Source organism: Acytostelium subglobosum, assembly GCF_000787575.1.
Source record: "Acytostelium subglobosum LB1 DNA, scaffold: scaffold4, whole genome shotgun sequence".
Taxonomy (NCBI): Eukaryota; Evosea; class Eumycetozoa; order Acytosteliales; family Acytosteliaceae; genus Acytostelium; species Acytostelium subglobosum.
Window position 1 is genome coordinate 1428354 of NW_012236528.1, and position 20761 is coordinate 1449114.

A 20761-nucleotide genomic window follows, 5' to 3' on the forward strand; every position below is an offset into this window, starting at 1 on the left:
AATATATAATAATAATAGAGATTGTTGTTGTTGTTGTTGTTGTGCTATACAGTTGTATCATTAATCAAAAACATAATTCATTCAATCGATCAATCAATCAATCATTGTAAATCATATCATAAACAAAGTTGACAGAGAATGAGCAAAAAGGGAGATCCAGAAGAGTTATACCTCAAGCAAGAGAAGATCGGAAAGGGTTCATTCGGTGAGGTGTTCAAAGGGTACGTCTAGACTGTTCAATCAATCAATCAATCAATCGATCAAGTCTAACACTCAATTCAATCAATGAATGATTAATATAGTATAAATAAGAAGACCAATGAGGTTATAGCCATCAAGATCATCGATTTGGAAGATGCAGAGGATGAGATTGAGGACATTCAGCAGGAGATCAATGTGTTGTCACAGTGCGAGAGTCCATTCGTTACGAAATACTTTGGTTCTTATTTGAAGGGCACAAAGCTGTGGATTATCATGGAGTTCTTGGCCGGAGGCTCCGTACTCGATCTGATGAAGCCCGCTCTCATTGACGAGGGCTTCATCGCCATCATCCTGAGGGAGTTGCTCAAGGGTCTTGAGTACCTCCACTCTGAGGGCAAGATTCACAGAGATATAAAGGCTGCCAACATCCTTCTGGCCGCCAACGGTGATGTCAAGCTTGCTGACTTTGGTGTCAGTGGACAGTTGACCGATCAAATGACAAAGAGGAATACATTCGTTGGAACACCATTTTGGATGGCTCCAGTAAGTCATCGATCGATTGATCATACATTCAATCAATCAATCAGTGTTACTAACACAGCTTAATCAATCAATCAAACTATTATAGGAAGTTATTAAACAAACAGGATATGATTCTAAAGCTGATATTTGGAGTATGGGTATCACTGCACTGGAAATGGCAAAGGGTGAGCCACCTAGAGCTGACCTGCATCCAATGAGAGCCCTGTTCTTGATCCCAAAGGACCCAGCACCAACGCTCGAGGGCAACTTCTCAAAGGGCTTCAAGGAGTTCTGCGCGATGTGTCTGAACAAGGATCCAAACCTGCGTCCAACTGCAAAAGAGCTGCTAAAGAACAAGTTTATCAAGGCTGCCAAGAAGACCAGCTGTCTGACCGAGCTCATTGAGCGTCGCCAGAAGTGGCTACAGATGAACGGCGGTGGTGGTATCGACGACGACGAGGATGAGGACAGAGACGGACAGGGTCGAGCGGACGAGGACGACGGATGGGACTTCCCCACAATCAAGGCTGCCAAGTCACCAGTGGCTGCTGCGCCAGTCGTCGCACCAGTCGTCGCCAAACCAGCACCAGTCGTCACACCAACTCCAACGCCACAACCAGTCAGCACACCAGCACCAAGAGTCGAGGAGCCCAAGCCAAGAACAACCTCCAGCACACCAGCCGTGGCTCCAGTCGTACAACAGCCTCAAGTTTCAGTGCCAAAGCCAGTGGCTCAGCCAGCACCCGTGGCAGTTGCACCAGTGGTCGCTGCCGCACCAACACAGACCACCTCCGGCGGCGCTCAGAACGGCTCCGCTGTTGGCCAGCCACAGAGAGCCAGTGCTCTCACCTCTGTCATCTACCCAGTTCTGTCCAAGCTGCTCAAGAGCACTCAGGATGAGAACGTCATCAACTCGTTGGCTCAGCTCAAGATGGCCTTTGACAATGCCGAGAAGGCCAAGCCAGGCATCACTCACAGTTTAATTGCACAGATCATCGAGACCCTTAAGAGATAAGGTTATTCCAGTGTCATCATCCCGCGTTCCATAAATCACCAACTCAACCATTACCCAGCCACATCCCTCCATCCCTTAATCCATCACACTCAATTATGTAAAGCACATCATACCTACCAAACCAAGTCGATATCTTACCAATAATAATAATAATAATGGCAACCAGCAGCTTTGTAGTTTAACACGAAATATATCATCAATCAATCAATAACAATCAATCATATCAACAACATGATCTACCAATTACCTCCTCTTCCGTAATGCTTGGCAACAACGCGTTGCCAGACCCTGCCATCAATAAACAATCCTTCAATCACGACCCAAGACCTTGAGGAGGATACATTCATCGAAAATAGATCTGTTTTTGGACTTTTTTTAATTTTAATTTAATTTTTGACACTCAAAATTTCTGATTGATGATGATCAAGAACGTAACAATCAATCACGCTACCTCTCTCTTCAAGTCACTTAAAGATCTATTAAGATATATAATATATTTATATAAGTCGTCAACAACATTAAACAATAGATGATGAATCCAGCATTCTCCAACATTTTAAAGAGAGGCATTCTAGTTAACTCTGCAACCTCTGTTGCATTCAGAGGTGTTGTCAACAGACCTGCCACATCCAGATTGTTCTGCACTGCAACAAAGAGTATGTTAAGTGGTTTGGACTCACTCACTTACACAAAGCAACATAGCACTGACTAATCAAACAATCAATCAGATCCATCAGATATTGCTTCCAGACATCAGGACTTTAGCATTATTTTGAAATCAGCTAATGCAACTAAGCTTCGTCAGAGACTTAGCCTTGATCCACGTACAAAGATCCCATACGATGAGTTCAAGGCATTGTGTGTCAGTGCTGGATTCCAGGAGTCAGAGGTTGAGCGTCTATCCTCCGCCTTGACCGAGTCTGGAAACATCCTCCATCTCCCCACCTCCACCGCACCAACCCTCTCTGGCTCCGTCTTTATCAAGCCAAACCACGTCTATCAATCATTGTATCAGTAAGTAGTTAATGATTGAGATACCTGATGGAAACTAATCGCCGTCATCATCATCACTCACTCTTTTATAGCATCCTAGATATTGAAAACAAGGGTGTTGGTCTTGAGAGACTGATCGAGATCAAGAACAATGAGATAAAGGTTATTGAGGATAGTTTGAGACCACTCGAGGCAATCAAGCTTACAATCGATGGCAAGGCAATGAGAGGTGCCCATCGCGTCATTTGGGGAGGTCTCGGATACCTTGTGTTGCAAGGTGTTTTCCTTGGAAGATTGACCTGGGTATGCATTGATCAGACACACTTGGAAGAATGATCTTTGGACAATGTACTAACCAATCATTCAATCAATCAATCAATCTTTAGTGGGAACTGTCATGGGATATTGTAGAGCCAATCACATACTTTGTATCGTTTGGAACTGTACTCCTTGGATACACTTACTTCTCGATCACAAAGACAGAGTACACTTTTGAGGCGCTGAGGAACCATCTGTTCAAGGGCAAGCAGGCCAAGTTGTTCAAGAGACAGAGCTTCCCAATCGAGGAGTACAACAGACTCCATGCTCTGTTGGCCAAGAGACAACAGGAGCTCGCTCAGCTCACAGAAATATCCTCATACTCACTCAACACTATCGACTATCCATTTGATGTCCAGGCCACCAACACCACCGCCAGCGTTCAAACAGCCGAGTCTCAGCCAAAGGCTTAAAAGGCATTGACTCACTCATTCACTCAATTACTACATACATACAACATCGTCAACAGCAACAACAACAACATCAATGGGAATGTAACATTAAATAATATTTGATCAACAAGTCATTTGGACCCAAGGCCATGTCGATGTTTATTCAGTTCACGCACTTATGAGTCGCCTGCCACAGCAGAGTAGTTCCTTCGTTGGAGTGCTTGGTTTCTTCGTCTTGTTAGGTAGACATATATACCGATGCCCATACCAATGTTGGACATAAAGATGATGAATGATGAGACCACCACCTTCTTGTAGCGGAAGATATCCTTCTTGCTGTGGATAATACTGACGACAGTCTTATCCACTGGTCTGTCAATTATATCACTTTCACAATCCACCTTTGGAACAAGTACTTTGTTGTTGACATCGTCTTGTCCCTCCTCAAGTACAACATCCACCTTTGTCCTCTGTCCATTGGCCACACGGATCACCTGTTTGTGCGACTTGTAACCAGGGGAGCTAACAACCATTGTAAAGATACCAGAGTCAAGTAGACGATAATAATCTAAGTTCATTGTGAAGATTGGAATCAAGTTAGTATAATATTCATTCAACCTGTCTATGACCATTGACATACCTCCAAACTTGGCAAATGAATTAATATGATGATTGATACCAAGTATTTGTATCTGAATAGATTAAGTCAGTAATAGATTAAATATCTTGATTATAGCATTGTGAGAACATACCTTGGCTTGTAATGGTTGACCATTGGTATTGGATACCTTTCCATAAACTCCCATCGTAGTTGGTAGTGTGACGAATGATAATAGTGCTTGACGATTATCCTCCCAGTATGAAGGCAACATCTCTGGATTAGGTTGTTTGTCATTGGACACCTCGATGGTAATCTCAAAGTCATTGAGATTATCATAGTTCCAATCCTGCATTCCACCATCCAACACGTACCAATTTGCACCATTGGTAATGCCAGCAAAGAACTCCTCTGATCCATGCATGGACTTGTGATTGAGTGAATAGGTGAGTGCAATCTTTCTAAATGTGCTATCGTCTGGTGCCACACTATAATATCCAGTCTCGTACTGACTTTTTCCCCTGGCCGAGTCATATGGGTAGTTTGCAACCTCTGCACCACCATGTAGATTAGCACTGAGAACGAATCTATTCTCCTTGGTCCACTTCATCACTGCCTGTGTTTCAGGTTGCTCTTTCATTGTTTGACGTGCACCTCCTTGAGGGAAGTCCCTATTAAGGTCTAGATTGATAATATCGATAATTAGTTATAACTTGAAAGTGGTGGATACACTACATTTTGATCACTCACCAATATTAAAGGCATTGCCTCTTTGAACTTTTTGATAACCATCCGGATTCATTGATGGAATAATGGATATCTTGATATCGGATAACAAATCCTCAATTTTAGAATTGGACTTGTAGTTTGAGGTGAGGTAGTCTATAAAGTATACGAGTAGATGTCTTCCAACAATCTCATCACCATGCATATTACCAACCAACTTTACTTGTGGCTTCATATCATCAAACCCTGCATTGGTTGTCAAATCCTAAAATTAAAGATTACCAAGTTTGTTAGTTAGATTTCTTGATTGAATGCAAGAATAATAACTTACCATTGCCCATAAATCCCTACCCTCTACAGATTTACCAATACTGTAGAGTTTGGTTAGAGTTGGATATAGTTTGGCCACTGTTCTTAGGAAGGTAGTCAACTCATCATTGGTGAGATATTTGTTGTATTGGACCAAACCTGATCTTGAGAACTTTGGCGCTGGTGTGTTGGCATTGTTCAAGGAATCATCATACTTGGTGTTGACAATTGGTTGTACGACCTGGTCATCGAACTTATCCACCAGGTCAAACAGTGTCTCCTCGTTGAAGTATGCCTCCAAGTCCATATTAGTACGTCGATGATCGAAAATGAACTTGTCCTGATTGGTAGAGATATATTTGAGTATATTCTGATTTCCACCATGTGTAATTCTATATAAGTTTAAGTTCTCCAATGATGTTTGTACTGTTGCATTACATAATATAATATAAATATTAAAAAAAATAAATAAAAGTAATAATATTTTCATGATTGAATATATTTGAGGTTGTTGTCTTAGAGATCTGGATAACAATGTAATATTACTAAGTAGTAGTGACCATGGTTGAGCATTCTACCTTGTTTATAATCAAGAGTTATCCAGTCGGACTGGAAAATTCGATAATATTATATGTGTGTGTGAGTTTGTGTTTGTATGTGTGTGATGGTCACGTGACACAAAGACAATGAATGATTGATTGATGGTGTGTGTGTGCGAGTGTGTGACAGACAGCGAAGTCGCATAGGCTATTACATTACATTACATGTTTTATTCTTCTTCAACTAGTTCCCTATGAGTGGCTATGGGATGGACAGACATTAGCACCTTGTGTCCTGTGTCCAAATATGGTCTAATACACTTACTTCCAAGTTAACTTGTTTGGTTGTTTGGATGATTGATGGTTGGATAGATGGATGGATGCGCGTGATTCTTTGATTGATGCCATCACATCATTAGAGTTTACCAATGATTACTTGGTAGACCTTTTCAAGTCTGGCAATGAATCCAGAGTCACGATTATTCTCCAAACCTCTGTACTTTCTGCGCTTCATCACCTCGACAAACTCATCCTTGGACAGGTCACCATTGTTGTCCGAGTCGAATATGGTGTAGATAGTGTCCACCATCTCCTTGGATGGCTCAAACGATGCGATCACCTTAGACACATACTTGAACTCATTCTTGGTGAATGGCTGGTTGATGCCCTTGTACAAGTCGATCGAGAGTCCAACTTCATCAAGCTTGTTAAGGATCCTATTTTGTTTGAGGGGATGAGGAGGTCAGTGTTTAGTTGATGGAATGATTCCCATGTGTACTATAGTATACATACTTGTTGAATGAAACAAACTGATCAAAGGAAATACCCTTGTTCTGAGTTGTTACAGTGGCAGGCAATGAGGTAATGGCCTTTAGGTATTGATCCCTCTGGCCAAAGTTGCTGTAGGAGGCGATCAGACGACCAAAGTCACGCTGAGAGATGAAGCCAGAACCTGTGGTATCGTACATGTTGAACTCGAGCTGGAGCACATCACGTCTGACCTGGTCCAGCAGCAGCTTGAACCTCTCCACTGACAGCGAGTTGTCGCCATGCTTGCCAAAGAGATAGTTGACCCAGCCCTGTGAGAGTAGTGCCTTGCTCGAGGTGGAGGTCGAGGCAAAGGCACTCTGGTTCTTGAGCAGCTTGAATATCTTGGTGAACTCGTTGACATCGATCGAGTTGTCGTGGTTGACGTCCATAATCTGGAAGGCGATCTCTACACTCTTCTCGGGGATCGAGAGCAGTGTGGAGAAGAAGATGAACTCACTGAATGAAATGAGTCCATCTCCATCAATATCTGCGATCTGGAACGACAGTGGCACATTCCTAACATTCAACGGCAGTCCCTTGAGTGATGTCTGTGTTGACTCTCTGAACTGGCTTGGCAAGATGGCTCTTACAAAGTCATCCAATGTCATGAATGACTCGCCTATTGTTGTAGAGAGTGTGAATGATTGAGTGAGTGAGTGAGTGAGTGAGTGAGTGATGTCTACAGTCTCATGATGGACTTGAGATGATGATTACCATTCTTTTTGACAGAGGCAAAGGTTTGGAAGATCTTCTCTGGGGTGCTGTACTCTCTGATCTTGTCTTGGTATCTGTTGACGATCTTCTCTCTCAATGTCTGTGACTTGTCGAATGATGATTGCTCATCAGCAGCAATGGCCACGGATGTAGTGGCAGCTACAACGATACCTGCACCAACAATCCATCCAATCCTTGATGACGATGATGTATTCTTAAAGTTATTGTTGTTGTTGTTTGAATAGAATCTTGAACGTTGATTGAACAGACATCTCTGTGTATTGATATTTGTGAACCTTGTAGTTGACCTTAATGCTCTTTGTGTTAATGTTGACATTTTATCTTTATAAATATATATATGTTGACTGTGATATTAATAAGAACAGATCACAACCAAAGCTAGATTGATCATCACTCTTTTAAATTAATTTATTTTGATTTATTTCAAACAACACCCAAACCTTTTTCAAAGATCTGCAAAAAAAAGATGACAGACAGTTGCTGGGTTGGATGATGAAAATAGACAGATAGATACACAGATTTATTTTTAACAATAATATACATATTTGGATATATATAAATAATTATGGTTGAGTTGATGGTTGAGTCTTTTGTTTATGCCAGTATGATGGTTCATAACATTTGTAGGTACAGTTAGAGGCACAGTTCTTGAAGAGATCATGTCCATATGAACATAGGTCATTGGATCTGAAGAATCCAAAGTACACTGTATTCAACCCTTGATATCTGTTGACTTTGAAAAAGTAACCTTCTATTTTTCCAGATGGCAATCTATCCATTATCTTGAGACATGCTTCTGCTTCTTCGCTTGTATTACATTTTATCTCATTCTGGTAAGCATATTCATCAGTTCTATCTCTGTCATCATTATCATGGACCATATCCTCCTCTGCAATCACGACCATCAATGATGACAATATCATCATCATGGTCACTAATATTAAAACTGACTTTATATATTTAGTTTGGATTATTTGCATCCTGGAAATTTAATTAATTAATTGATAATGGATTCACCTGTGTTTGTTAATTATTTAAATAATAAATAATATTTTGAATATTGTGTAATACATTTAATTAATATTTGTAACCCATGATTGACTTGGACAAGGACAAAAATGTATTATTAATTTATTATATTACCAATCAATAACCGAATGGCGCTACATCACCCACACTTACCAAATTGAATAGGTATGACCTGTGATCGTTCATATATCTCTCTGTTCATTGACCTCTCACAACGAATCATCATTCCTACCCCATCAATCAATCAATCAATCACACCCCAATCTAACAACTCACACAAACCACATACTCACACACTCTGATGAAGAACGTCAGGGATTGGACGATGATAAGGTCAAGCACCTCCTCTGTTAGAATAACGATTCATTAATGGTTTTGAATATGTGTAAATTGGTAATGGTACCGTTGTCTGTTGATCAAGTAGTGGTTGACTCTATGTCTGTCTGGCTGTCAGTGTGGTGATGTTGATCAAAAAAGTAATAATAATAATAATAATAATAATAATAATAGTAATAAGTGGACAGACAATATATATATGCTAGGTTGGAATTGAGTTTGTTTGTTTTGTTTCCAGGTGGATGCCGAGAATGATTAGTATGTATGTTGGAAACCCAATAAAATGACCAAAAATCATAACCAACTACCATCACCAATGATGGATATCAAGGTCTAATAGTCAATTCTGATTCAAACATGCTACCTTTATTGTAGGTATGCTAGAGTGTCGTGTTGTTGTTGTTGTTGTTGTTGTGGGGAGGAGGGATGGAGCCGGCTCTCATTAATGAGCAATGATGTATGTATGTATGATTAGATGGAAAAGAAGAAGTAGGAAGGGAGTGAAAGAAGGATTATTCGTGCGCAAGTTGCATAAGTTGATGAATGATGATGGGAGTTTAGTAGTTGTAAGGGGTAGGGTAGCTAGGTAATACAAAGGAACAACAATATTGTCTGTTAGTGTAAAGAGTGGCGATTGATGGTAAGGTGAGGTCCACCTTCAATGCACGCGCGAATGGACATGCGTGCTTGGGAGGAGGAGTATGAATGAATGAATGAATGAATGGTGTTTGTTGTTGTGTAAGCCTCTCCATTAGGTGATTGGTGGTGGTGCTATAGTATAGTATTACATGATTGTACAACATCTGCCTTTGGTCTTGGGATGGTTGTTGGCCGTCGTGTAGTTGTTGTTGTTGTTGGTGTTGCTGGTGTTGTTAAAGGCTAGTTTAGAGTTTGATTGTTGTTGTTGTTGTTGGAGTTGTTGTGGCTGCTGGACCGTTGGAGACAGTGGTTTGATCTTGGTAGGTGTATTGGCCATCGTATCGTCCGTGCCAGTTGGTAGCAACTCCTCTGGTCGCTTATTGATACTCTTCTGGTTCCATGAGCCAGACTTCTCGCCATTGTCCGATGATGCTGCAATCACAGACGCACTGGCCGAGTCCTTACGATGAGGTGCCTGTGGCGACAACTCATTCTCAATAGGTGAGTCCCTGTAGGGCTTTGAGTCATTGTCCCTGCTTGCTTCAACATCCACAGTTGAAGGTGATGGTACAGTACTATTTGTAACAAAAGAAGATGAAGAAGAAGAGAATGAGTAAGTGTGATATTGAGTATGATCATTGAATGAATGGACTTACACTCTTGGTAGCTGTGAATGACTAGAGTTGATAAAGTTGTTGTTCTGAGCGGCAACCTCCCAGTCAAAGAGGGTGGCATCGGTGCCTCCATGCTCGTGGTAGCACTCAGTCAGCAGCGACTGAAGACTTGCATAGTTTGGTCGCTCCTCGTAGGAGAGTGTCTTGAGATGGCGCATAAACAGTTCGAACTGTCTGGGCAGGTCCTTGACGAGGTCCTGTGTGTTGTACTTGATCTTCATGTCGCCGATCTGATCCTTGTCCTTCAGCTTGCGCCATGGCAGCTGACCCAGCGCAAACTCAATCAGCACGTACAGAATCGACCAGAGGTCATCGCGTCTGCCCAAGTCCTTTGAGAGATGGGAGTTTATCGATGCATAACGGGCTGTTCCTCTGAAGCCTGTCTGATCTCTAGCTTGACGGACTTCTCCGCTGGACAATACATATCTTCTTGCCAATCCAAAGTCGATCAAATATGTTATATGTCTCTTGTTGTTACCCAATCCAATAGTGAAGTTTGACTAATGTTATGATTGATTGATGTGAGTAAGTGATGTGATGTGATGTGATGTGATGTGATTGATTGACGAATGTAATAATACATACAGGCTTTACATCTCTATGTAGATATCCAAGATCATGAACAGCCTCCAATGATTGAATCATTTGGATGCCCAACTTTAGAGTGGTGGTCATTGAGAACTTGCCATCGCCTTGACGTCGTCTCAACTCTGAGAGGTTGTCGCCCAGTAGCTCCATCACCATATAGTTGTAGTCGTTGTGTCTGCCACATGTGATGAACCTACATACATATGGACAGGCCTGCAGCTTCTTGAGCACGGCCACCTCGAGCTTGAGCACTTGCTTCTTCGTGTCGATCTTCTCCACCTTGATGGCCACCATCTCATTGTTGATGATGTTCTTGCCCGAGTAGATCTCTCCGAATGCGCCCTGTCCAATCTTACGAATCACCGTCCATCTTCCCTTGATGAGGCTGTTCGTTGTGATGCCTACTCCCTGTTGTTGTTGCTATATTGATGTTGTGTTGGTATGGAATATTATAGGTGATCACCTATTATATTATCTCATAAGCATACCATTGTGTGTACGATATATCTGTTTGTTGTCCTCTATCTATTCCTTTGTCCTATACTGGTCGAGTTCTTCTGTGTTGTGTGTGTTGGTGTGGTGTGAGGTGATGGAGTAGTGATGTGAGCTGGGAAGGACACTTCTTGGGAGATATAGTTTCCTAACAATAATTATATATAATAGTATTACACGTGACGCTTTTACGATGGATATGATACAGTGTTGAGTGTGTTCCCGTTTGTTTGGTTATATGTGTGTGTGTATGTATGTGTATGATTGGTTGGTGTTATGTTGAGTGTGCTTAGAATGATGGAAGAAGGCTCACTCACTCATCACTCGTATCCATCAAAAAAAAATAAATCAAAAGTGTCCACACTCCATTTTTGGGGGGACAAACATATCACATCGATGTGGGTGCCGTCAGTGGTTTGATTTGGTCAATCAATGATCTGATCGTAGAAGACGTTTCGTTTATGCCCAGAACAGTTATTTATTTATTTCTTTGAGATCATCAGTTCCTTAAGACTCTTTTCTGTCTCTGTTATCTGTGCATCTAAGTATTTGCCTTGGTTCTAAATATATATTTGTTATTGTTTTGTTAGTCAGAATGATTGCCAATTACTCCACCTATATGCGCATAGATGTTAGTTTAACAAACTGATTGATTACCATTAGTCCTTTGACATCCTCTTCATCCTTCTCTGCTTGTTTCTTCAAATCTTTCTTCAGTGTATCTAATGGGGCCACTATGAACCTGTATGTTTTCATTCATTGTTAGACTTTGTTGAACTGAAGCATTGTCGTGCTACATGTGATCACTAATATCGCAACTGATGATCTCTTATCTAGATAGCCTTTGAAGAATGATGATGGTGATGATGATAGACATACATTTTTCCAACAGACTTGTATGTCTTTGTACTTGATGGCAGTGAATCGAGATCCTTTACAGTGATCAAACATCTTTGTCTATCCTTATCTGTGTACTGTATCTTTTGTTTAATAGTATTCAAGTTTCTATTTAGATTGAAGAGCTTCTCTCTAATCTTTTGAAACTCCTATATATATATGATATTGTAACATATATGATTGATTGTTTGATTGATTGGTCGGTCGTGAATTGTTGATGTAATGTTCGCAGTCATGTCAGTATCAGTTCATTCAACACACAAGACGATATCTGTCTGTCAGTCAGTCCGTCGTCATCATAGTACCTGCATATCAGTGATCTCAATCTCTTGTGACATTCTTTATTTGTTTATGAAGATATATATAAATAATTGTATGTTTGTATTCGCAGAATGAATAAAAAGTATGTTTGCTTTGAGAGTTCACACCACCTTTCGACCATCAACAACAATAGTTCCAGTGGACAGGACCCAAGTGACAATGAAAGTTATAATGACAACTCATATTATTAATATACGCTTACCCTTTGTCTTGGCACGATTGGGCATGGATATTTTCCATTGTGTTGTTGGCGCTAATAACATGTGTTGTTGTGATCGTGTATTGGATTGGAAGGTTAGAATGAATGAATGAATGAATGTATGAATGAATGGTTGATTGATTGAAAGAATGTAGTAAACTTACATCTATTCCACAGCCGAAACAAAACCTGTGGTGACAGAATGCACAGTCCATGTCATTGCAGCCACCATCCTTCTCGATGATGATATGACATGTAGGACACATTCGTGTGTTGTTAGCCAGGTAGCTTCCAAGACGTTTGTCGATCTTCATCACTGTCTTTTTCCACTTGCGACCCTTGCCCATCCAGAACAGGTTCTGTATGGCGTGTCCATCGTTCAAGGCTACGTTCACCTTGGCCACATAAGTGTTCTCTCTAATATACTCTCGAAGATCAACTATCTCCTGGCATGTGTAGCCATAGTGTTCATCGCGACACTTTAAACAAAAGTTATGGCCACATTCATTGTTGGTGCACTCGACATGACCCTCTTCACCAGTTGGAACTATCATTGCACTGCCACAGTCTGGATATGGACAGTAGACCAAGTTCTTGTCCTTCTGGAGACTGCAATCCAACAACAGTTTATCATACTTTACAAATTCCTCATCAGAGAGTATGTGTTTGACCTGTCAAGTTGCGTGAGTTAGTGAGTGAGCGGTGAGCTGTATCGTTGTATGGATAGAATAGATATCACTCACCTCAACATATGATACCTTCCTAGGACATGTGAGCTGAGGGCATTTGATGTAAGGAAATCGCATCTGGATCTGGGATTGGTAGTGGTGTCTTAGACAGCCAACGCAGAATCGATGCTCACATTCATCAATGATGTAGAACTGGTCAATCATGAGATCGTCATAACAGATGCTACAGTAGTATGTCTTTGATTGATGTTCCTTATCTAGTTGTTCCTGTTCAGCCTTAAGCATATCTCGTAATAGTTGTTCATTCTTTTTCTCTTCGTCGTCGTCCTCATCATGCTCATTGTTGTTGTCGTCAGCAACAGCAACAGGTGTGGTCAAAAGGTGATTGATGGTATCCTCTACATTATTGTTATGTAATGACAATGATGATTTGATGTCATCAATGGCCATCGATGGAAACATATCCAAAATGATACCAATGTTCTCATCCATATCTTATATATATATAATATATTTATAATACTAGTATTATTATCTCTTTGAAATTATGTTATCATCTCGTCGTTCATTAATTAAAAACTATTCACATGTTCAACCAAAGTATCTTATTTCAATCCAATTCAGTCGTTTTGTGTTTATTCCAGATTGGTTCAGTGTGTGGGTTACAGTATCTGTTGGATGATTGTATTGATGATGGTAACTCTGAATGTTGTCCTTCCTTATACCCTGACCTATATAATAGTGAGGAGGAGAGAGTGGATAAAATTGTTAGAATAAACACTGATTTTGACATTTAAAAGAAGAGGTATTCACTAACTTACCCATCCACTGTGAATGGTCATCACGTTGTTGCCTGCTCCTTCAGTGGCCGTAGTACTGTCCAAAGTGAAACAGTACAGTCCATTGGCATCCTGTTTGGTGGCTGAACCCTTGGGACCTGGCTTGTAAACACCGGATGATGGCACTCTGATCTTATCTAGTTGACGGTCAAAACACTCAAAAATGTCCAGTGACTAGCAACACTAATACCAACACCTGCACCAAACCCTTGCCATACCAGAACGAATGGACCACTTAAAAGATATCAAACAATGTCGTGCGCCATTTTGCACTCACTTGTTCCACTAGAGTTGACCGTCAAGTTGCTCTCAGACAATGAACTAGAGAAGGTATCAACCCAGCAACAACAAAAACAACCACATAAGGAACTAAACTTTTTTATTCAATGTATTATTAATGGAAATAATAATTATGTATATCTAATATATATATCAAGGAGGTGACAAGGTTATTTTTTGAGTTGTCAGTAGGTAGGTAGGGCTAAACAATGTTGACGATGGTACCATCCTCATAACGGTTGTTGGCCCAGACATTGCCTCTAGCAATTTCAAATCCTGCCACGGCACCAGAGCTGCCACACTTGGGGAAATAGGTTTGCAGGAACCAGTTGTCAATGTAGGAAGTGTTTGTAGCCTTGTATGGTTTTCCGCCTAATGAGCCACCATAAGTACAGTAGGAAGCGCGGGCAGACATCACATTGTTCTGGACGATGATGTTGGTCAGGTTCTCAAAGTTACCGTAGAGGGACAGCGCTGATGAGCAACCGGATGGTGCATCACAGATCATTGTGTTGTGTGTGATGTTGAGATTGCCACCTCCATGACCAGATGCCGCAGTGATGTGCACCGCTGTGTTGTTCACATCCTTTCTCTCAGTGTCGTGAATGTAAGAGTCAACAATGGTGACGTTCCACTGCAGACCGAGTCCTGTACGGCCATGGTGAATGTTACATCTACGACAGGTGTAGCCTTGTGAACCAACTAGTAGTCCGTCGATTGAGACCTGGCTGCCATCGACCTCGATGTCCTCCAACAGGATGTCCTTGAGGAAGCCGCACTCACCATCTGGACAAATGTTAATGCCACATCTTCCCTGAGCAATGATCTTTGAACGTCTGACAGTTACGTTGTTTGCCTTGATGGTGAGGCAACCGATAATGAGACTGTCTTGAATGATTGTGCCTGCCTTTTTGATTGTGGAGGCATTGATTGTTTTAAGAGTTGTGCCAAATGGAACACCAGTGTTACTGGCATTGGGGTAGTCGGCAAGGTTGAATGCCGATGTGTGTTGGATCACCAATATCAATGTGGCGGCCAAAGTAAAGAGTATTATTTGTTTGTTAGATGTCATTATTGTATGTTTGAAAGTTAGATTGACAGTTTGAAAGATGAATTTGACATTGATATGACTGACAAGCATCAGTTTTAAACTGGTTCATCGTTGATCGGAGTGTCTGACGACGAATAGACATGTAACCTAGTATGATCACAATGAAAGAACCTTACTCGATCGTTCTAGATATTTATTTCAAACAACCCATTGGTTGAAGCTTGGGTCTAAGATGATGGGGCGCGACGATCTTCTTATCATAATCAAAAAAAGTGTCACGATAGTTAGTCAGTCGACCAAAAGATATTTGCATGCAATGAGAACTAATGCCGAAAGATGATGAAACGACGTATAACGACATCCAACCACCTGTCAACGTTGACCGTATTCTGTCTAACCATTCCGCCCTCAAACTATGTCCATGTCTAAGGTTAGACATCATCCATCATTCCAAGAAGTCATGACAACTTGAAATGAGAAGTTCAACAACACTAACATCCAGTGCACCTGGGTTTATTGGCGGACTGAATAGTAATATTGGCACCAAGTCACTTGGATGTTTAGTTCTCTGGTGCAAGGTATGGGTACTTCCAGGTGGTCAATGGAATGAAGTTCTCCTTGATGGTACGAGCAGAGACCCATCGCAAGAGGTTCAAAGAGGCACCAGCCTTGTCATTGGTACCAGAGGCACGAGCACCACCAAATGGTTGTTGGCCAACGACGGCTCCAGTGCACTTGTCGTTGATGTAGAAGTTACCAGCAGCGCCCCTAAGGATCTGGCTAGCAGTGTTAATGGCATATCTGCATCTGGCAAAGATGGCACCAGTGAGGGCGTATGGTGATGTTGTATCACAAAGTCTCAGCTACAGGAGCGTACGAATAGTGTTAGAAATATATATATATATATATATTGTGATTGATTTGAATGATTGATTACTTACAGTCTCCTCAAACTTATCATCCTCATATACGTAAATGGTCAGGACTGGTCCAAAGATCTCCTCCTCCATCGACTTGTAGTTGGGCTTCTTGGCGTGGATGATTGTTGGCTGAACGAACCATCCGACAGAGTCGTCGCATCCACCTCCAACAATGATCTCAGCATCGGCTGGGTTGGCCTTGGCGTGGTCAATGTATGATTTGATGTTGTTGAAGGAGTTCTTGTCAATGACGGCAGAGACAAAGACGGAGAAGTCATCGGACTGACCCTGCTTCATCTCCTTGATGTTGGCGATCAATTTCTCCTTGATCTCTGGCCACAGCGAGGCTGGGACGTAGGCACGAGAGCAAGCGGAGCACTTCTGGCCCTGGTACTCAAAGGAGGCACGCAGGGTGTTGAAGACAAAGTGGTCAACCTCACCAGTCTTGTGCAAAAAGTGGAAGTCCTTGCCTCCAGTCTCACCGACGATGCGTGGGTAGCCACGGTAGAGACCGGATGCCAGATTGGCGGCAGTCTTTTGATAGATTCCATTGAAGACTCCAGTGGATCCAGTGAAGTGCAGACCGGCAAAGTGCTTGTTGTTGATGAGGATGTCTCCAACGAGACGTCCACTACCTGGCAGGAATTGAATGACACCAGCTGGCAGACCAGCCTCACGGAAGGCCTTGTAGACGATGTAGTTTGAGAGGATGGCGGTGGAAGCTGGCTTCCACAGCACGACGTTACCCATCAAAGCGGGTGACGATGGCAGGTTGGCGCCAATGGCGGTGAAGTTGAATGGGGAAATGGCGACGACGTAGCCCTCCAATGGACGGTACTCGACACGGTTCCAGCAGCCGTTGGTGTTGGCTGGTGGCTGCTGAGAGTAGATCTCCTCGGCGTACTTGGGGTTGAAGCGCAAAAAGTCGATGGTCTCAGCGGCAGCGTCGATCTCTGCCTGCCACACGGTCTTGCCCTGTCCGAGCATGGTGGCGGCCAAGATCTCGTAACGATACTTGGTGTTGAGCAGATCGGCAGTCTTCAAGAAGATGGCGGCACGATCCTCGAATGGCAGCTGCTCCCAGCGCACCTTGGCCTCGAGGGCAGAATCAACGGCCTTTTGGAGCACCTCGGCGTTGGCCTGGTGGAAGGTGCACACGACGTGCTTGTGATCGGAGCAAGTCAACTGCTTCTGGATGTCACCGGTTCTGATCTCCTCATTGCCGACGATGCATGGGATCTCAATGGGTGGCTGCTCTCTCAATCTCTTGCAGGCATCCTTCAACAACTGTCTCTGATGTGAACCGACCTCATAGTTGAGCATTGGCTCATTGTATGGCTTTGGGATTGATGCTCTTCCGAATGACATTATTACACTTGATGCACTAAAGTAATATCTAGTTGTTGGTGATGATAAGGTTGTTGATTTAATTGATGATGAAGCTAGAGATACTAACTGTCTAAAACATATATATATATAATGTGTATGATAGTTGGTGGGGTTTGAGATGATAACGATGTTGGTCCAAGATGTGAGTTCAAGTTCACTGGACTCAACCTTCCATTTCAWTTCTTCTTTCACCCACGTTTCCCATTTAATTTGTTATTTTATTTTCTTTAGTTTTGAAACCACCCGAAACATCGAATTAATGGGTAGTGTTGTCCAAGATTGGTTGCTCATTGTTTGGAGTAACTAATGAGATGATGGTGTATGACAATCATATCAACGGTGATAATCATCGTAATTGTTGTTGTATGTAACATATCAGAAATCGAATATTTTGAATAAAAAAAACATTGGACACGCCAATGATGACGTATTGTTTGTCAAATGAGATCGAGGAGGTTTGTGAAACCGAGTGTCATTTGACACAAACACAAACCACACAATACAACAACATTGTAATATTATTATATATATATGTATAGGAATACAGTTAGTGAAAAGATACGAGGCATCGCTCAACAGGCCTTGGAGAAGTATCAGGGCAAGATACCAAGCTCATACACTTGGGAGGAGATTGCAAATCATAATCAACGTGATGACTTTTGGACAGTGGTCAATGGTTATGTCTATGATCTCACTGCATACTTGATGATGCATCCTGGCGGCTTCAACTTCCTGTTCAGATGTGCTGGAGCCAATGCCACTGCTGACTTTGAGGCCATGTATCACAGCAAGAATGCAAAGCTCATTCTAGAGTGTTTCTGCATTGGACGTGTGGCACCTGGTTCAATTGCGCCTTCCTCTTCATCCTCAACATTGGCACCTACATCGTCAGTGCCCTTCAAACAACCATTTCTCAAACCATCTGCACAACCTCTGCGGAGTGTTCAATCAAACACAACCAGTAGCAGCAGTAACAACAACAATAGCGTCAAGACCATTATAACACCAACACAAACAACACCTCAGCCAGTTACAACAGTAACAGCAGCAACAGTAACAATAACACAAACCAAACGACCATCTGTTATGCTTGCGACAACGTCAATCGTGACAAAGAAACAGATTACTAGCGATACATATATGATTGAAATGAAGCCTCCTGGAACACTCAAGAGTGATGATTGGATGAGACCATTGACACATGTATCACTGGCAAGGTTGAACGACGAAGAGTTTCGCAGCTACACGCCAATTGGTTGTAGGATCGAATCGACTACAGAGCTCAAGAACGAATACTATCTACAATTCATGATCAAGGTAATAATGACAGGACAACTGACTATGTTGTTGTTAGTTGGGAATGGCTCATTGACTGAACCCATCTATTCAACAACAATACACAGGGATATGAATCAGGTGATGTTTCAAAGAGTATCACTCAGATGAATGTAGGTGATAGTCTACAGATCAAGGGACCAATCGAGACCAATGATTCGTTCAATCTACACACCTACAGCAAACCATACATCATTGGCATTGCAGGTGGAACTGGTATCACTCCAATGTTACAAATATTGAACGATATGTTTGATGGCCACCAGCAACAGCAACAACATCAATCAAAGGATGATACAATGATCACTCAACTATCGATTACAACGACATCACCTCATATGATACTGGTCTATTCAAACAAGACTCAATCGGATATATTATATCGACAGGAATTGGAGGCACTGCAACAAAGACATCCAAATCGATTGACTATATACTATTGTTTGACTCAACAGTTGGATGGCGCCAATGCAGATGGCTTGGTGGGCAATTTTCGCTATGGAAGGATATCAAGAGAGATGCTCGTCGAACTACTATCACATCACAGCAGTGTCACTGCTGACAACAACGATGTGTTGGTCTGTGGAACAGTGTCGTTCAACCAAACGATCAAACAACACATCGAGTCAATTGGTTACAACTCTGTCAATTCAAAGATACACCTACTCGAGTAATATAGATATATATAATATATATGATGACATGATGTCTCATTCATTCATTCATTCAAGTTGTTATTGAGGTCATTTGGATGAGGACGTGGCAGGCCATGTTTGATAGATACCTAACAGTGCAGAGAGTAGTCCATACATTCCGATCTTACCTTGGCTGGTCTTGTAGAAGTTGAGTGAGAACGCTGCCACCATGGTGTCTGCACCATTCTTGACAAAGTTGAGATAGAGATCGTTGCGCTTCTGTTGCAGTGTCTCTAGCTCCGTGTCAAACGGCAGATCGGCACCACTGACCTGTTGGTCGGCCGCTTGAAGCTGAAGCAGCTCGTGCTCTTTCTGTCTGACAGTCATCAGCTCCCTAATGTCCAATGTGATTGAGCATATCAACGCGGTGAACCAACATATATTGCAGTAGTGAGACATCTTGTCAGTGTTGAAGCTTGTCAGACCCATGCTGGTGGACCATGTGAACTGGTCCATTATAAAGTACATGTAGTTGACCACCTGGCGTATCAATGTCAGCTGGTAGTTGACCTCCTTGTATTTTCTCGTGAAGCTGGCCAGCATTTGCAGCAGCTTCTGATGGTCGGCAAGTATGTTTCCCAGACGCCAGAACCTACGAGCGGCACTAATAGATGACTCTGTTGTCTTCCATTTGTTTACCAATGGTGGAGTTGTTGTTGTTGTAGTTGTACACTGTTGTTGTTGTTGTTGTTGTTTAAGAGCATAGTATCCAATGAACTTTGCAGCATATTGTAGAGTCTTTGCACACTTGTCCTTGCCCGCAGTAAGGGCCAGGAAGCGTATCAGTGCATCGATAAACGAATTCAATGACGGTTTCTTCTGGTTCAGATGCATTCGGATGAGTTGTTGTAAATTAGACATTAAGATGAATGATGTTGGAGGAGGGAGTAGGAGGAGGGAGGTTTGAAAGTATATTGTAGATTGACAATCGATTGAGTAGACTCTAGGCTGTACTAGTAGTAGTAGTATAAGGTTGTTGTTGTTGTAGTAGTGGTACTAATTGTATTGTATCGATTGATCGATTGATTGATTAAAGTGAGAGAGAGAGAGAATGAGTGAGCGTGTATAAATTAAAGAACATCAACCATTGGTTATAAGGTTGGAGCTAATGACCTGCATCTGCAACTTCTATGATGTTCACGCTGTCATTGACATCTATCTATCTTATTAATTATTATTATTATTATATACACATACACACACCCTGAGACAATGAACAATCTCATCGCCC

The 20761-nt window shown here is 41.9% G+C and overlaps 11 protein-coding genes across 11 annotated transcripts; 3 read left to right on the forward strand and 8 right to left on the reverse strand.

Annotated features, from left to right (window-relative positions):
* Positions 1-138: 138 nt before the first annotated feature.
* On the forward strand, positions 139-1738 carry SAMD00019534_027250 (hypothetical protein; the record flags this gene model as incomplete). The annotated part of the gene is made up of 3 exons (XM_012902023.1): positions 139-221; positions 303-744; positions 830-1738. 3 exons carry the CDS (start codon positions 139-141, stop codon positions 1736-1738), a joined length of 1434 nt encoding a protein of 477 aa, XP_012757477.1.
* Positions 1739-2270: 532 nt separating this feature from the next.
* SAMD00019534_027260 (hypothetical protein) lies at positions 2271-3462 on the forward strand (the record flags this gene model as incomplete). Its single annotated transcript, XM_012902024.1, has 4 exons — positions 2271-2394; positions 2467-2752; positions 2824-3034; positions 3118-3462. 4 exons carry the CDS (start codon positions 2271-2273, stop codon positions 3460-3462), a joined length of 966 nt encoding a protein of 321 aa, XP_012757478.1.
* A 155-nt stretch (positions 3463-3617) lies between these two features.
* SAMD00019534_027270 (hypothetical protein) lies at positions 3618-5381 on the reverse strand (the record flags this gene model as incomplete). Its single annotated transcript, XM_012902025.1, has 5 exons — positions 3618-4009; positions 4082-4133; positions 4194-4720; positions 4790-5030; positions 5097-5381. 5 exons carry the CDS (start codon positions 5379-5381, stop codon positions 3618-3620), a joined length of 1497 nt encoding a protein of 498 aa, XP_012757479.1.
* Positions 5382-6028: 647 nt separating this feature from the next.
* SAMD00019534_027280 (hypothetical protein) lies at positions 6029-7474 on the reverse strand (the record flags this gene model as incomplete). The annotated part of the gene is made up of 3 exons (XM_012902026.1): positions 6029-6329; positions 6406-7042; positions 7138-7474. The coding sequence occupies 3 exons, from the start codon at positions 7472-7474 to the stop codon at positions 6029-6031; spliced, it is 1275 nt and encodes a 424-aa protein (XP_012757480.1).
* Positions 7475-9310: 1836 nt separating this feature from the next.
* SAMD00019534_027290 (hypothetical protein) lies at positions 9311-10915 on the reverse strand (the record flags this gene model as incomplete). The annotated part of the gene is made up of 4 exons (XM_012902027.1): positions 9311-9737; positions 9819-10336; positions 10422-10844; positions 10913-10915. Coding segments are annotated over 4 exons (1371 nt in total), but the record flags the coding sequence as incomplete, so codon positions are not given.
* Positions 10916-11401: 486 nt separating this feature from the next.
* On the reverse strand, positions 11402-12151 carry SAMD00019534_027300 (hypothetical protein; the record flags this gene model as incomplete). Its single annotated transcript, XM_012902028.1, has 4 exons — positions 11402-11476; positions 11574-11658; positions 11796-11962; positions 12119-12151. Coding segments are annotated over 4 exons (360 nt in total), but the record flags the coding sequence as incomplete, so codon positions are not given.
* A 184-nt stretch (positions 12152-12335) lies between these two features.
* SAMD00019534_027310 (hypothetical protein) lies at positions 12336-13514 on the reverse strand (the record flags this gene model as incomplete). The annotated part of the gene is made up of 3 exons (XM_012902029.1): positions 12336-12410; positions 12498-13004; positions 13077-13514. Coding segments are annotated over 3 exons (1020 nt in total), but the record flags the coding sequence as incomplete, so codon positions are not given.
* An 828-nt stretch (positions 13515-14342) lies between these two features.
* On the reverse strand, positions 14343-15212 carry SAMD00019534_027320 (hypothetical protein; the record flags this gene model as incomplete). Its single annotated transcript, XM_012902030.1, has 1 exon — positions 14343-15212. One exon carries the CDS (start codon positions 15210-15212, stop codon positions 14343-14345), a length of 870 nt encoding a protein of 289 aa, XP_012757484.1.
* Positions 15213-15751: 539 nt separating this feature from the next.
* On the reverse strand, positions 15752-17479 carry SAMD00019534_027330 (hypothetical protein; the record flags this gene model as incomplete). The annotated part of the gene is made up of 2 exons (XM_012902031.1): positions 15752-16054; positions 16133-17479. 2 exons carry the CDS (start codon positions 17477-17479, stop codon positions 15752-15754), a joined length of 1650 nt encoding a protein of 549 aa, XP_012757485.1.
* A 552-nt stretch (positions 17480-18031) lies between these two features.
* SAMD00019534_027340 (hypothetical protein) lies at positions 18032-19509 on the forward strand (the record flags this gene model as incomplete). Its single annotated transcript, XM_012902032.1, has 2 exons — positions 18032-18817; positions 18904-19509. 2 exons carry the CDS (start codon positions 18032-18034, stop codon positions 19507-19509), a joined length of 1392 nt encoding a protein of 463 aa, XP_012757486.1.
* Positions 19510-19581: 72 nt separating this feature from the next.
* SAMD00019534_027350 (hypothetical protein) lies at positions 19582-20391 on the reverse strand (the record flags this gene model as incomplete). The annotated part of the gene is made up of 1 exon (XM_012902033.1): positions 19582-20391. A coding segment is annotated over one exon (810 nt), but the record flags the coding sequence as incomplete, so codon positions are not given.
* Positions 20392-20761: the final 370 nt, after the last annotated feature.